At 53.2% G+C, this 14743-nt stretch overlaps 5 protein-coding genes across 5 annotated transcripts; 3 read left to right on the top strand and 2 right to left on the bottom strand.

Moving 5' to 3' along the window:
• Window positions 1-1690: 1690 nt before the first annotated feature.
• Window positions 1691-2484, top strand: NEUTE1DRAFT_56251 (low molecular weight phosphotyrosine protein phosphatase; the record flags this gene model as incomplete). The annotated part of the gene is made up of 3 exons (XM_009848907.1): window positions 1691-1829; window positions 1904-1995; window positions 2098-2484. The coding sequence occupies 3 exons, from the start codon at window positions 1691-1693 to the stop codon at window positions 2359-2361; spliced, it is 495 nt and encodes a 164-aa protein (XP_009847209.1).
• A 2210-nt stretch (window positions 2485-4694) lies between these two features.
• Window positions 4695-6254, top strand: NEUTE1DRAFT_97364 (mitogen-activated protein kinase MKC1; the record flags this gene model as incomplete). The annotated part of the gene is made up of 5 exons (XM_009849219.1): window positions 4695-4811; window positions 4844-5062; window positions 5133-5199; window positions 5265-5579; window positions 5641-6254. 5 exons carry the CDS (start codon window positions 4695-4697, stop codon window positions 6252-6254), a joined length of 1332 nt encoding a protein of 443 aa, XP_009847521.1.
• A 563-nt stretch (window positions 6255-6817) lies between these two features.
• NEUTE1DRAFT_119397 (uncharacterized protein) lies at window positions 6818-8890 on the bottom strand (the record flags this gene model as incomplete). The annotated part of the gene is made up of 1 exon (XM_009849218.1): window positions 6818-8890. The coding sequence occupies one exon, from the start codon at window positions 8888-8890 to the stop codon at window positions 7220-7222; it is 1671 nt and encodes a 556-aa protein (XP_009847520.1).
• A 1307-nt stretch (window positions 8891-10197) lies between these two features.
• NEUTE1DRAFT_56240 (uncharacterized protein) lies at window positions 10198-11450 on the bottom strand (the record flags this gene model as incomplete). The annotated part of the gene is made up of 2 exons (XM_009848906.1): window positions 10198-11221; window positions 11285-11450. The coding sequence occupies 2 exons, from the start codon at window positions 11448-11450 to the stop codon at window positions 10257-10259; spliced, it is 1131 nt and encodes a 376-aa protein (XP_009847208.1).
• A 222-nt stretch (window positions 11451-11672) lies between these two features.
• NEUTE1DRAFT_119395 (uncharacterized protein) lies at window positions 11673-12864 on the top strand (the record flags this gene model as incomplete). The annotated part of the gene is made up of 2 exons (XM_009849217.1): window positions 11673-12243; window positions 12309-12864. 2 exons carry the CDS (start codon window positions 11866-11868, stop codon window positions 12657-12659), a joined length of 729 nt encoding a protein of 242 aa, XP_009847519.1.
• Between the last annotated feature and the right edge of the window lie 1879 nt (window positions 12865-14743).

The following is a 14743-nucleotide window of genomic DNA, read 5'->3' as shown; positions in this document are numbered from 1 at the left end:
ATCGAGGCAGCCCGTCTTTTCCGTTGATCGGGCCGCGGTGGAGTCGCGTCGGTGCGGCTCAGCATTTGCGCTCGACATGGGTCGGAATACGTGCTTGAGTGACTGACATGTCGGTTAAGTTTGTCTTCAACACTTCCACCTCCACGTTCAGCATTCAGCAGCCATTGCAAGGCAGACTGGTTGGACGACTTTGGGGTTCAGGACTCCCAATAACGCATACACCGCCAACCTAATGCTGAGTGTCTCGCATCCAATTGCCAAAGAAAGGCGGCGGGGAGACAAAAAGAAAAGGTACCCTTCCATGTCCTCTTCATGCTGTGTATCGCGAGGGAAGATGGATTTGGGGTCTTGGCCAAGAGAGTCAAGGAGGGCGCCAAGCAACGACCAAGTTGCTTGGCAGTTCTTTCATTTGGAAAGACGCATGCTCCACCATTCACCGTCAAGTGGTCATTGCTGCCAACTTCTTCCTCGATACTTATCGATGTCAGCCAGTGCGGGAATCTAGGTTGACGGAAGGTTTGTGAACATCTCATCTCATCGGCATCAATCGAAGAGTCGATGTTGACGACGACGAAAATCACGTAAGCCGGCCACACCATCAACATCGACATCACCACTACTAGTACACCATCTCAGGGTCCAAGACAAATCGATGACAGCTTGCGCGTCGTACGCGGCGCGGCATGTTGGGATCCAGATTGGAACAAGATAACGGTTATTGCGGCGGTGGGCTTGATAGTACGGCACCACCACCACCACCACCGCCACCACCACCACAAACGTCGTACAGAAACAAGCACAGCCCGGCATATCATTCTTCTCCATGGCCCTACCGCGCAGGCAGAGGCAACATAGTGAAAAAGTTGAAAAGGTTTTGCTTTCGCAATTGAATGGTTTTCGACATCAAAAATTACGACCGGAACGGCCCCGAAGGGCAATTCACGGTGGCTAGCACCACGATGTGCAATGCAGGCTCTCCACCGTACTACGCGGTTTTCTTGATCTCCGCGCAGTCAATCAAGGTAAGTATGAAGAAAAAAAAAAAAGAGAAGAAGAAAGTCCCAAGAAATGGGAGGGGGACCCATGACTAAATAGGCTACTGTGGGATGGCCTGTGCACGAGTGCAAACTGCGCCAAATGGTACGTGCGCGTCTGCAATTTTGTGCAGTTGCTGGCGGCCGCAAGGTCGTGCCGGAGTGTTGCCGGACTGTTCTGCCAGTCGGCTAATACAAGTGTGAATGTCAAACAGCAAGTGAAGGTCGCGCCTTCGTTGGAGTTGCTGAGGGTTGTTGTCGAACATCGGAAAGGACAATGAGAATGTCGGACGGTGAGAGGAAAACACTTACCCTAGTGTACATAGAAATCGAAGACCGTGGATGCCAACGATCGCATCGATCGATGTGCCCCAAGTTCTAGATCTGTCCGCCGAGTCAACTTCCCTCACAAATCACAATGACCTGGACCCCTGACCCTTTCTTGACAGAGGGGATCCTTGAAGCCGAGCCTTATCGGGCGCTTATCGGCTTCGCCCCTCCATGATTCGTGGTGGCTGCCAGTGTTGTTGAAGCCAAAGTTGTCTTGTCGAACTCGTTTGCGATTCCAACCTGTCTCTTCCTAGTTTCGCTTGTCAACCACATTGATTATTCTGTTCTTCAAGCGAGCTCGTCGAACGTCATAACCACCGGCCAAAATGTCCGAACCAATCTCCGTCCTCTTCGTCTGCCTCGGCAATATCTGCCGCTCCACGATGGCCGAAGGTGTCTTCCAGTCGATGGCCAAGAAGCCCGAATACAAGGGCCGTATTTCCAAGATCGATTCGTGCGGAACTGGTATGCCTTTCCACGGACCACTGACCTTTTCTGTCATGCCCAGTTCCCATGCTAACCTTTCCTCTTCTTTCCAGGTGCCTACCACGTTGGCGAAGGCCCCGACGACCGAACGATGGAGACGCTCCAAGAGCACGGAATAACCGATTATATCCACGCCGCGCGCAAGGTACGCTTTCCTCCATCAGCTGCTGGTGGCTGACAGACATCCTACTAGTCCTCGTCCTCGAATCCCTCCTTCGATATCTAACTGTTATTCCACGATTAAAAGGTCAATACCTCCGACTTTGACAAGTTCGACTACATCTTCGCCATGGACCGGGCCAACTTGGCCGACCTCCAGCGCCTGCAGCAACGTCATCCAGGAAAGGCCAAGGTGATGCTCTTTGGCGAGTACTCGGGCACCGGTAAGGCCGAGGTCATCCAGGATCCGTACTACGGCGGCAAGTCCGGGTTCGAGAAGGCGTATGAGCAGGCGACGAGGTTCTCCAAGAACTTTTTGGGCGATGTCTTTCCGGATGTCAAGGCCGAGTAGTGAGTAGAAGATGAGCTTTCGTCAACCCAAAATTAGAAGGCAGGCGTTGAGGCGTTGGGATAGACTGTTGCTGTTGTTTTAGACCGAAGATAGATACCAGTTATGTAGACGCTGTCGTTTGTGCATGTTTCCTTTTGGTCGGATTTCTCCCCCATCATATCGAGGTAGCTGCCGTCGAGCCCCGTTACGTGTTGTCATTGCGAGAGCGAGTTGTCTTGATTTATGGACATCACTTCGATCGGGTCAACAGCGGCTCATAACCTCGTCGTCACGAACGGAGGGAGCTCGGTGTTCGTATTTCGGACTTGCACAACGTCCAAAAGGGTCTGCTACTCTGAGTGGTCTATCTACGATGATGCCAAGGTAGTATGAATTTCCTCTCGGTGAAGGCGACGACATCGCGGCCTATTCTGGCGACCAAGTCTAAGCATCTAGGACTGCATCAGCCCTATGGCACTGGGGACGTCCAGGAACGACCAGGGAGTCAGTGCGGCCACATGTTGTTGGCATCAGCCGGCCGACTGGGTCAGGGGAAAACTGGGATCCTGTCCTTTCGAAAATCCTCCAATACTGGTTGACGGCAGTTCACCATCAAAAAAAACTGTTCGAGATGATAATTCAAGGTGAGGTTTCGGAGAGGGCCGCCGTCCAGACGGCCGCCGGATCACGGATGAAGCTCAGCCCCGGAGCTTGCGTTCCCCGGCTCCAGAGGTAAGCACTCTTTTACTTCGGTGTCGTCCGCCAACCTTCACCTTGACGCCCTTAGTTAAAGCCAAGATCTGCCGAGGCATCGTGTGCATGGACAATCAAACTTCATGATATTTTCACTTCGTTCAAGCAACAGCAACGATCCGTAAACAATGCGTCCCCCCTTCGAACTCATCGAGATGATGGTAGTGATGATTGCGAATCTTTTTGACGCTGGCCAGTGGGGAGGCGGCCGTAGTCGCGCGCCAAAAAAAAAAGGTGAAGCACCAAAGATGGCCGCCGGAGGAGGGTTGCAAATCACAGCGGGGACGCAGCGGGTGGGGTAGAATCAGGTACCGTTCCCTTGTGATTTCCGCTGTGGAGTGACTTTGCAGTGACATTTGTTGGCTGGGCAAGGGGAGACCGACCACCCAAAACAGGCGCTCCCAAGCCAGGCGATCCCTCTGTTTGATTTTTCGGTGTGTTTTTTTTTTTTTTTTGTTTCAAGGCGGCAAGCATTATGGTAATGCCCTTGTTCTGTTTCGATGAGGGGGTGGTTTGTTATGGCTTTATATGTAGTGTTCAGTTGTCAATGCGATGCTCACGCCCCTAAAACTCATTGTAGTGTAAGTCTGAAGAGAGGCCGCCATTGTGAGCAATGTAGACTAGACCTAAGTCTTGGACGAGTTAAACGTTCAGCAATGAGTAGTACCCCTGGGCAATGACGGATGGGAAAGTGGAAAGAAGGAAAAGAGGCAACCAGCGACAAGCCTGAAAACGGCCATCATTCGTCAGGAACCGACAAGCCGCCATTCGTCACGTCGGTTTGTTGCACTTTTGCGCCCGCTGACATTGGCCTCTTGGGAAGCGGACCCCGCGTTGCCTCACAGACAGCCCCTCGCTCAGGTCCCGTTCTGGTGCCGGGATCAGCGCAGTGGTCGCATGGTCGGGGTCCCTCGGCGCCCCTCTTTCCTCTCCTCACCATTGTCCGCTTCGAGCCCAGGGGAGCCACTGCACCATTGAGGTCCACGGCCAAGCAGGTCCTTGACTTCGCTAAACCCGAGGAGCTTCTCTTCAAGCTCTCGTCACTGCTCCGTCGTTTTCCACTTTCAATGATATCGTCGATTTGAACAAGCTGCTCGAATCGCCATCATATTGCTTCTCTAAAAATACGCCAACCGTAAACTAGCAATCAATAGCAAGTTGAAGCCAAAGCGCAAGCTCCGGCCCAGTCAGCACTCACATTGCCCGAGTGGCACACATATCCCATCACACACTACTATCCCAGGGGCTTCCGATTCTTCAGTAGTGTACTTGTGCCAAGGACCACCCTACCCTCTGCAAACCTCTTTGATCATCACCACTTTTTTCCTCTTTCTTTCTTTCTTTCCATCGCTGCCTGCCTCCAATACTACATTAGCCGGTTGTCTATTGCCTCGCTCCCGTCTTTCCAATCTACTTCTTACTTTTGTCCCGTATACTCTTCCTCGACATTTCCCAAATACAAAGACGTTGATCGCGCTTGAGCTTACACACCCACGACACCACCTCCAGGCCGTTACCAAACTTGCGCCTAAAGGCCACCCGAACCACCCCTCTCTCCAAACTACGAACCGTCCCCGAAACACCACACAGACACATTCGCCATGGCTGATCTCGTGGGTCGCAAGATCTTCAAGGTCTTCAACCAGGACTTCATTGTCGACGAGCGCTACACCGTCACCAAGGAGCTCGGTCAGGGAGCTTATGGCATTGTCTGGTACGTCCACCTGCTCCTGCTCCCGTTCCTGCTTAGCCGCTTGTGCTTTGGGCCGCGGCGCATCTACATGTGTCATGCCATATTTCCATGATTCAAGCTAACCTCCCTTTCCTCCTAAACAGCGCCGCCGTAAACACCCAGACGAACGAGGGAGTCGCCATCAAAAAGGTCACCAATGTCTTCAGCAAAAAGATCCTGGCCAAGCGCGCCTTGCGCGAGATCAAGCTCCTCCAACACTTCAGGGGCCACCGTAACGTAGGTTGCTCATATACAAAGACTACTATCGATGCATGGTAGCTGACCGTGGCGATTTCTGGTTCTTTAGATTACCTGCCTCTACGATATGGACATTCCCCGGCCAGAGATGTTTAACGAGACCTATCTCTACGAGGGTACGTCATGGCTCAGGCCTCAAGAGAAGATGGGCCAACATACTAACCTGGGGGTCCTTTTACAGAGTTGATGGAGTGCGATCTTGCTGCTATCATTAGGTCCGGTCAGCCACTTACAGACGCCCACTTCCAGTCCTTCATCTACCAAATTCTTTGCGGTCTCAAGTACATTCACTCGGCAAACGTTCTGCACCGTGATCTCAAGCCCGGTAACCTGCTGGTTAATGCCGACTGCGAGCTCAAGATCTGCGACTTTGGTCTTGCGCGTGGTTTCTCCGTCGACCCCGAGGAGAACGCAGGTTACATGACGGAGTACGTTGCCACGAGATGGTATCGTGCTCCTGAAATTATGTTGTCCTTCCAAAACTATACCAAAGCCAGTATGTCTTTCCCTCAAGCTGTCCCCTTGGTATCGTTTTCAGGCTAACACTCATTCCTTAGTTGATGTATGGTCCGTTGGCTGTATCCTTGCCGAGCTCCTCGGTGGCCGCCCATTCTTCAAGGGTAGAGATTACGTCGATCAGCTGAACCAGATCCTGCACATCCTCGGCACACCGAATGAGGAGACCCTCTCCCGTATCGGCTCTCCCAGAGCTCAGGAATACGTCCGCAACCTGCCTCCCATGCCCAAGAAGTCCTTCCAGCAGCTCTTCCCCCAGGCCAACCCCGACGCCCTCGATCTCCTCGACCGCATGCTCGCCTTCGACCCTACCAGCCGTATCAGCGTTGAGGATGCTCTCAAGCACCCCTACCTCGCCATCTGGCACGATGCCAGCGACGAGCCCGACTGCCCTACCCCCTTCAACTTCGACTTTGAGGTTGTTGATGATGTCGGCGAGATGCGCAAGATGATTCTCGATGAAGTCTTCAGGTTCAGGCAGCTTGTGCGCACCGTGCCCGGTGGTCAAGGACAGGGCGGTGCTCAACCCCAGGCTCCCGCTCAGGTGCCCATGCCTACTGATGTGCACAGCCAACAATGGACTGCTGAAGATCCTAGGCCACATGAGTATGGCGCGTACAACGGCGGCCTGGAGGCCGAGCTTGGTGGCATGTAAGCAATGACAGAAGGACGAAAACTTTCTATATACGATAATGAGAACGAAACGCTGGTTCGGCAAGCATCTGATGATCAAACGCATCTTGGATTGATGCCTTGGCTGCAAAGAAACAGCAAAGACGACGGCGTGATGTTTCTCGTTGGAACCCTCTCGAGAAGGGAACGGCGCGCCATTGAGATGGTCTTCAATGACAGAGTGGGACAGCAGTTTTGGTCGGGCTGTCAACAGTCAGCCCTGGGAAGGCGCTTGGAAGAGCAGGCGTCAAAGGCAGACCGGGAGTTCTTTTCGATGTCTGGCCAGATACCAGAGGGTGGTGAGGGGCTCACCGGAGAGACTCTTTCTGTATCTTATTCTATTCTCCTAGTCAGGAGGGAGGACTATGACTAAGTGGAAAGTTGAAGCGATCTTCAGCGAGGACTTTGGAGCGAGATGTTTACGTTGTCATTTATAGTCATAATTCTATTGGATACGCTGAGTGTTGACGCTGCAACAAAGCTCTTGATCGTGGTGGCGTCGTCCAGAAGAGTCCAATGTCACGCAACAAGCCTAATATTTGGAATGGCTTTTACTGATTCTCCTAAGGTATCTATCTCGAGGTATCTAGTCCCAACCCCTTATTTTATGTAACCGTATGTATACTTTTGTGAGCCCAGATTAGTACAAAAAGCCAAAAAGGATGTTTGAACGCCGACGCCATGCAGGGCTTGATATCAAGAAAAAACCATGATACCTAACCGAACCAAACCGAACCAACACATCCGGGATCCTTTACCCTCTCCTTTTTTCCCTTCCGCGTCCTTCCTGCTTTGTGGTATAACACATCCCATCCGTTCTTTACATCTTTCTTATTCCACCCATCCACACAACTCATCCATATCTTTCCTCCCCTTCCCCTTCCAACCACCACCTTCTTCTGATCAAACAGCAGCCTCGAGGGCCTTGTCCGATGCTGGCTCAGCTTCCTAAGCCTCAGCACCACCAATCATCAAACTCTCCACCATACCATTTGTGATAATTGCCATCTGCGCCTTCTCCACCTCCCTGCTCACCTTACCCGTCATCACAGCAAACTGATCCGCCAGCTCCGAGCTGCCGCCCACGTACTCGCTGTAGATATCAAACAGCTGGAACGCCACGTCCACGCACACAGTCGCGTACCGCGGATCGGAGATGTACTTGATGACCCACTTCAACAAAGGCAAAACAGTAACTTCGTCTCTACCTTCCAGGGCTTCGCGGAGGGCAGACCGGTGGCGCAGCGCCACCAACACGGACAGGGCAGTCACAGGCTGGTACTCGGGCGAAGACAAGTCGAGCACGGCATCCAGACAGGCGGCGTACCGGCCCTCGCGAAAGTCGCGCTGCCACGGCTTGAGCTTGACGCGGCGCTTGCGGCCTCCGGCGGAGTTGGTCGCGTCGGTGGGGATGATCACGTCGACGTTTTCGCCGAGCAAGGCCATGGATTTGTTGGAGGCGGCGTTGCGCTTGCGCTTGGCTTTGGCGGAGTCGATCTTGGCGAGCTTGCTGGTGGCGCCAGAGACCATGAGCGCGTCTTCGGCAGCGCGGGCGCGGGCTTTCTCCGCCGTGGCGCCTGACAAACGGGTGCGCAAGGACAAAACGCCGGATTGCATGCCGACTGCTAGGTGGCGGTCTTCGTGCCCTGCGCCAGCGGCGATGACGGAGAGAGAGAGGATGGGCGAGGGGTACTTGGAGCCGGAAACGACGTTCCAGTTGGTGGTTTCAAAGACTTTGACGTGCCCGTCGAGAGAGCCGGAGACGACGCGGCGGCCGTTGGAGGCGAGGCTGAGTGACGTGACGGTCTTTTGGTGGTTGGTAATGAGGCGTAGAGGTTTGGCGGCCACGAGGTCGAGGACGGAGATGGCGGAGCCGGTGGCGGCCAGCAGGGTGGTGCCGCCGGGCAAGGGGAGGACTTCCTCGATGGGGTCGGCGTGCTTGAAGGTCAGCACGGAGCCGGCGGGGGCGCGGGCGTCCCAGACGCGGACGGTCGAGTCGTAGGAGCCGGACACGAGGAGGTTGTTGCGGTCGGGCATGAAGGCGCCGCTGCGGACGTAGTCCTGGTGGCCGGCGAACAGGCGCGAGGGCGCGTTGGAGGGCAGGTCCCACAAGCGGACCGTCTTGTCGTCGGAGCAGGACATGAGCGTCGTCAGCTCGGCGGGCGACCACTTGGTGACCCAGACGGGCTGCTTGTGGACGTGCCAGGTCTTGAGGATGACGGCGCGGGTGCCGGTGCCGACGTCGAAGACCTGCATCTTGCCGGAGTCCTCGCCGGCTACGAGAACGCGGCCGTCGGCGCGGATCTCACCGCTGTGGGCCTGAGAGTCGAAGCGGCCGATGGTCTTGAGCAGCTCGCGCTTGCGGATGGAAAAGATGTCGACGCGGGGACCCGAGGTGACGGCGAAGAGGTCGTTGGTCTTGGCGGCGGTGACGAGTGAGTGCGAGGCGGCCGAGCCGTTGCTGGAGCCGGGGAAGCTGATGTGCGAGATGGGCCATGCTGCCGTCGAGGTGTGTGATTTCTGGTTCTTGAAGGACTTCCAGTAGCGCTGCTCGGCCGTGATGGGGCTGACGACCGTGGGCAACTTGAGCGTCGCCAGCGGCTGCACTTCGGCTGCCATGGTTGCGGATTGGTTATGGGTATGTTCGTTCCGTTTGGTTTGGGTACCTAGTGTTGAAAAGAGGGTACTCGGTTATCGCAATCGGAGGAATTCGACTAGGTCGATCGGAATCGGATTGGGGGAGGCAGGCGTCGAGGTCTTGAGGTGGTGGTGGTGATGATGGTGACTTTGCGGGGCCCAAAGTTCACGAATTGTTGAAATCTCTAAGTGGGAATTTTATTTTTTTGACGGCGATGCGATGCAAAAAGCATTGGTTGGAGCCATCGATTGGAGGCCCCGCCAAGCCGATAAAGTTTACCTACACAGCGACCAGCCCCAGACCAGAAACGCCAAGCTTTCCAGGGTCCATTCGAAAAGTCGTTCTTTGATTGGTACATGTCTGGCTGCCCTGTGCACGGAGCATTCTTCCGCCTGCCAAAGCTGCAATTTTTTGGCAGGGAATGTTTGGTGTTATCTTATCGTGCTGCATCCCCGCCATGATTGTAGGTAGTGTAAGTGTCGCCTGTATTAGATGTCATTGGAGCATTGGCATCGAATGGTAGTGAGTTCAGTTAGTGACTTGTTCCTAACAACAACCTTCGTATTGATGTTGAGTTGTATATTCTATCTAGTGAGATATCTTCATCCATAGAGCCCCTGTGTAAAATAGCCAAACCATAAGTTATGGGTGAAGAAAATATCAATTACAAGTTATCACTTACTGCCATGTACTCTACTCGGTTAACAAGTGCCTGGACAACTCGTATGAAACTGACAACGAACGGTCTGTGCAACACCAACATCACAAGCCGGCTACTCGCAGGTTGCTTTTACTCGTGACTTTGAGATGAAAATAAAATAAAATAGAGAAGAGATGAAAAAAGAAACCAAAAGATCAAACGTCGGAGATCACTCAAACGCGCTGGCTGCTCGCCGCGATGGAGAAAGCAATGTTCATCCGATCACTTCATCAATTTCTTTGGCAGGACTGGGCTGTTTGCAACTCAGTTGCCGAGCGGATGGATTTCTTCAGTCGTGGTTGGTTCTCGTCTTACCTTCTTTTCCCACGTCAACCTAAACTCAACGTTGCTAGGTACTTATGTACCTACGAGATATTGACGGCGACCAAGTGTTCAAGTTGTCAAAGTTACACATTTGCTGTTTTCTATAAGGAGACCGTGGGTATCAACAGACTAACATGACCTAATTACACACTGTGCCATTATCGCAAGATGGTGAGAGGCACTCCCACTTATATTTTTCGAGACTTAAGCCTGGAGGTTTATATCACGGCTGATATGATAGATATACAATAAGCGGACAGAGACGGACAGAGACATTCATATTTTCCAACAGCGTAAAACTATATAAGTACTTCCATCGCGACCTAAGCGTGGCGATTCTTCGCTAAGACGTTGCTCAAACGAGGGAACAACTTCAATGCCGCCTCTGACGCAACAGACTGGACAAACGCCTCGTCTTTTGCGCCGTAGCTGTCCAGTCTTGCGTTCATATCTGCAATAGCGGGCGACGGCGCATAAGGGAAATCGCTACCATACAGCACGTGGTCCGGCTTCGCGAACTCTTTCAATAGCGACAGAGTATGGGAGCCCGTCGACAATGCTGTATCAAAGTAGAACCGCTTGGCGTCCTCCATGAACTGGTTGGTAACTTCAGTCGGGTGGCCCTCCTGTGCTGCTGCTGCAACGGGGGGCGCAATCGAAGGTGGAAGGTACGGCAGTACCGCGGCTGGACGCAGCGCCAGGTAGGGCAAGGTGCCACCGGCGTGAGAGAGGATGATCTTCACGTCGGTGTAGTCACGCATAATGCCCGAGATAATCAGGTCGACGGCGGTACGGGTAGTTTCGTGAGGATAGTCAACCATGGGCTGCGGAAGCGAGGGGTTGACCCAGTGGGTGTCCACGGGGTGCGTTGGGTGAACGAAGACGGTGGCGCGGCGTTGGTTGAGCAGGTCCCAGGTGGAGCGGAAGTCCGGGTGGCCTAGATAATGGTTGTCCGATCCGTAGCGAGTGTACAAGATGATGCCGTCGGCCTGCAACTCATCCAGCGCGTGGATGATCTCTGTATGGGCAGCCTCGGGGTCAAGCAGGGACGGAATAGTAGCGAAAAAGCCGTAGCGGGCTGGCTGGGCCGCACAGATCTCGGCGGCCGCTTGGTTAGCTTGTCGACAAAAGCCAGCCTGCTCGACGTGGGGGAGAATTTCAGCACCGGGAGCAGTGATGGTAAGAAAGGCAAAGGATATGCGTTGCTCGTCATTGAAGGACAGGTCCTTCTCCAGGCTCCAGTCCGGGATGGACCATCCCGAGGGGTCACCACCGTTAGCTCGTAAGGCTATGGCAACGTTAGCACTTCCATGGAAAAGAAAAGAACGGATGCAAACCGCCTTAGACGCACCTTGTGCATAAAACTCCGGGACAAAATGGTGGTGAACGTCAATTCGTTGAGTAGCCATGTTTTCAGGGGCGGGCGCACGTGTTACGCTAGGGCACTGAACAGTCCGAGTTGGAAGGAAAAGAACCAGCAACTGGAGCAGGTTGGCGGTTGAAATTCTGGTCTTCATGTCGACGGGGTATAGTTACATGCCTCTGAGGCTTATATACCAGCGCGGTATCACATATACTTGTCCAGGATGTCGATAGTATGAGGATCTCGGAAAAGTGATGTACTTCGGGAGTGTAGCTCGGAAACGTGATATACTCCAGGATGCAGATTGTATAGGGTTTCAGAAACGTGATATATTCCAGGATGTCGATAGTATAGGGATCTCGGAAAAGTGTATACTCGGAATGCCGATAGTATAGGGATCTAGCGCCATACCCACCTCCCAAACTATTTGTAGATAAAAGAAGAGGAAACTCGTACCTTTAATAATGTATTTCCCACACTCACCTATTTATCCTCAAGCCTAGAGACCCCTCTCAAAAAGTACACCGTGATGCTTTTTTCACAACAGTCTCCTTATCCACCATTGCGTCATGTCCAAGCCGGTTATCGTCATCGTGCCAGGTGCGTGGCACAAGCCCGTCGTTTGGCATGACGTTGTACAACAACTACACACCGCAGGCTTCGAGGCTATCCACGTCGAACTGCGTACCGTTGGTAGCACAACGACGCCCCTCCACGGTCTAACCGACGACGTTACAGCGGTGCAATCTGTGCTCGGCGAGCTTGCCGGCCAGGGCAAGAAAGCCTTGGTGTTGGGTCATTCCGCCGGTGGCCTGATTGGCAGCAACGCGACCAAAGGCCAGGACAATGTCATAGGCATGATCTATATGGCCGCCTTCGTAATCCCTCGCGGCAAGGCTTTGCTCGATTTGCTGGGTGGAAAACCTCTCCCGTGGATGGAATACAAGGCAAGTCGGTCCGCCATTGTGTGTGAGTCTCACGTCAGCTGCAACTATTGCTAACTGATCAAAAGGGCGACCGGGTTTTCGGGCGTCAAGAAATGTTGGCTGACGTTATGTTCAACGACCTCAACGCCGAAGAACAAAAGAAATGGATGACCGAGATGACGCACACGTCAGCCGCGCTTTTCGCAACGCCCAGTGGCTCCGAGCCTTGGAAGAATGGGATACCTTGTGCTTACATCTTTTGTACGGAGGATAATGCGCTACCATTTGTCGTCCAGCAGGAAATGGCGGCGCAGTTAGGACCAGAGGCCAAAGCCGCTACGCTTGAATCAGGCCACTGCCCTTTTCTGAGCATCCCTGAACAGCTGGTAGATGCTATTCAGATGCTCGAAGCGCAAATGCGAGCGACCTATTCATAGACCGCACCGTTTCTAGCCTTCAAGACTCCGCCAGTCTCTCTCTTCTCCTCTCCACTCCACTCCATAGCAATCAATGGATTTCGTTGACGATCCCATACTCTTAGTATAATTTGAAAAAGCGCAGTACAGGCCAGCTTGTCTGTAAGAACATGCTGGCTCAGGCTGAGTGATCACTTTCGTTTCATGGACTTCTTCGCGTCCACCGGCGCCGTTCTTTCGGAGCAATAAAATAATCGCTTGGTGTCCTTGCGCTAACCGCCCATACCAGGAACTAGTCGCAATGAGAGAAAGCTTCCACCGTCGAAACCAGCGGCGCCGACTCCTGTAGCCACTCAGCCACTGTTTGATAGGCACCCGTTGGGACGTGTCCGGGACGATCTTCCCCGTGTTCCCGCTTGCCGGCCCCGTCCACCTACGGGGAGTGGGGAACCTCGTGGCTCAACAATGCTGGTCCGATGCTTGCGGCAGGGGTGCATCCATGCATCCATTTCGCAGGGTTCACCGAGAGGAGCCTCGGCGGCGGCGGGTGATCTAAACTCTATCACAGAGGAAGAGAGCTACCTGCAGCTAGGGCAGTTGTCGAAGAGCTCTTTTGTACATGGGAAGGATGTGGCGCACACCGGCTAGGCCTGCTTCGGGATCGCTGGACTGAGACGAGACAAGCGGGTTCGCAACTAGCATCAGGCGTATTCAACACGGCAACAAGGCCATTTCGGTGTCTTTTGCGTACAACGTCAACTTGTTTACCCCGGAGCTGATTGATATCGAGGCATATCCAGCCTCATGATGGGACGAGGTCGCGCCGACGTGGCTGGTGGGCGGCTGTATGGATGGCTTGGCAGTTGCCCCAAACCTCGTGTGCTTGTGGCGGCACCACAGAACCATATGTACTAGAATCAAGCCGAAATTTGCGATAGACGACGAGATGCACCGTAAAGGCCGAGAATGTCTCGATTGGCGACGCGACGGCAGGCGGGTTAGAAAACGTCAAAGAGCTGGCAAAATGGGCATCGGAGCGCGGGCGACATTGGGGCTAGCGGGCTGTAGGTGAGGGAGCAGGAGACGAGCGAAGCATGGAGATGAAGATGCGAGAGAGGGACTGAGAGAGGGACGTGGGAGAGGAGGGGGAGGTTCTATATACTACTGTAGAACTACTAGTCTATGCTGTCGTGAAGAAGTGTACATTGCCAAGTACTAGGTCTACACTACATCATGATAGGTACCTACGCGGCACAGCCCAGATTGTACATACATAAGTAGGTACCCAGGCCAGCTAGCCTATCAATGCGTGCGTGGACCGTTTGGGTCTCACTGTCTGCTGTGGGCCATTGCTACCCAAATTCCGGGACACCACAGCCGGGAAATACAAAACGTACCTACATAACTTGGAGTCCCATTCTCAAATAAAACCTTCTTCTAGTGAATCCTTATTTTTCTTGACTTTTTCTCGGCATCTACCTGAATCGTCACAGTTTTTCTCTATACTTACTTATTCCTGTATCAGTACTTTCGCTAAATGCCCAATCGACTCTACTAGACTCTTATTCTACCTTACTAGGTAGTCATTGCCCTTTCACCCGTCCGTCCGTCCGAACTTCCCACCAACTATCCGTTTGTTGGTTGTCCAATGTCCCTCCCTGCAGTCGTTGGCAGTGGCCCGTCAAACTGAAGTGATGCCAACTCGACGCTGGCGGACTATCAAGTTGTCATCTTGAGTGGCTGCACCTGCCCTCCATCCGATTCATGTTATACACTCACTACCACTACTTGGCGGGAAAAGCAAAGAGGAAAAAGAATCTGATATCTCAGATTACACTACATTACTCGATTGCTGTTTCCTGCCTTCCATCTCTTCCTCTCTACTTCAAGACGAAAGGAGAAAGGGCACCTCAGTGCGGTCCTTCTTGCTCATCTCATCTCATCGCGTGATTACCAAACAAGTGTTGATGATGAGTTGTTGTTGCCACTCGCTACAACTCAAGATTGCGCCCTCCTCCGATTCCAATCTCGGAGCAAGTGGAAGATATAAACCTCCAGTTCATCCTTCCATCTTCTTTCCATCACCCAATACTACCTCTACCTAC

Source organism: Neurospora tetrasperma (genome assembly GCF_000213175.1).
Source record: "Neurospora tetrasperma FGSC 2508 unplaced genomic scaffold NEUTE1scaffold_1, whole genome shotgun sequence".
In the NCBI taxonomy this organism is placed as follows: domain Eukaryota; kingdom Fungi; phylum Ascomycota; class Sordariomycetes; order Sordariales; family Sordariaceae; genus Neurospora; species Neurospora tetrasperma.
Note: the sequence above shows the minus strand (reverse complement) of the source record. Positions and strands in the feature narration are given on the sequence as shown.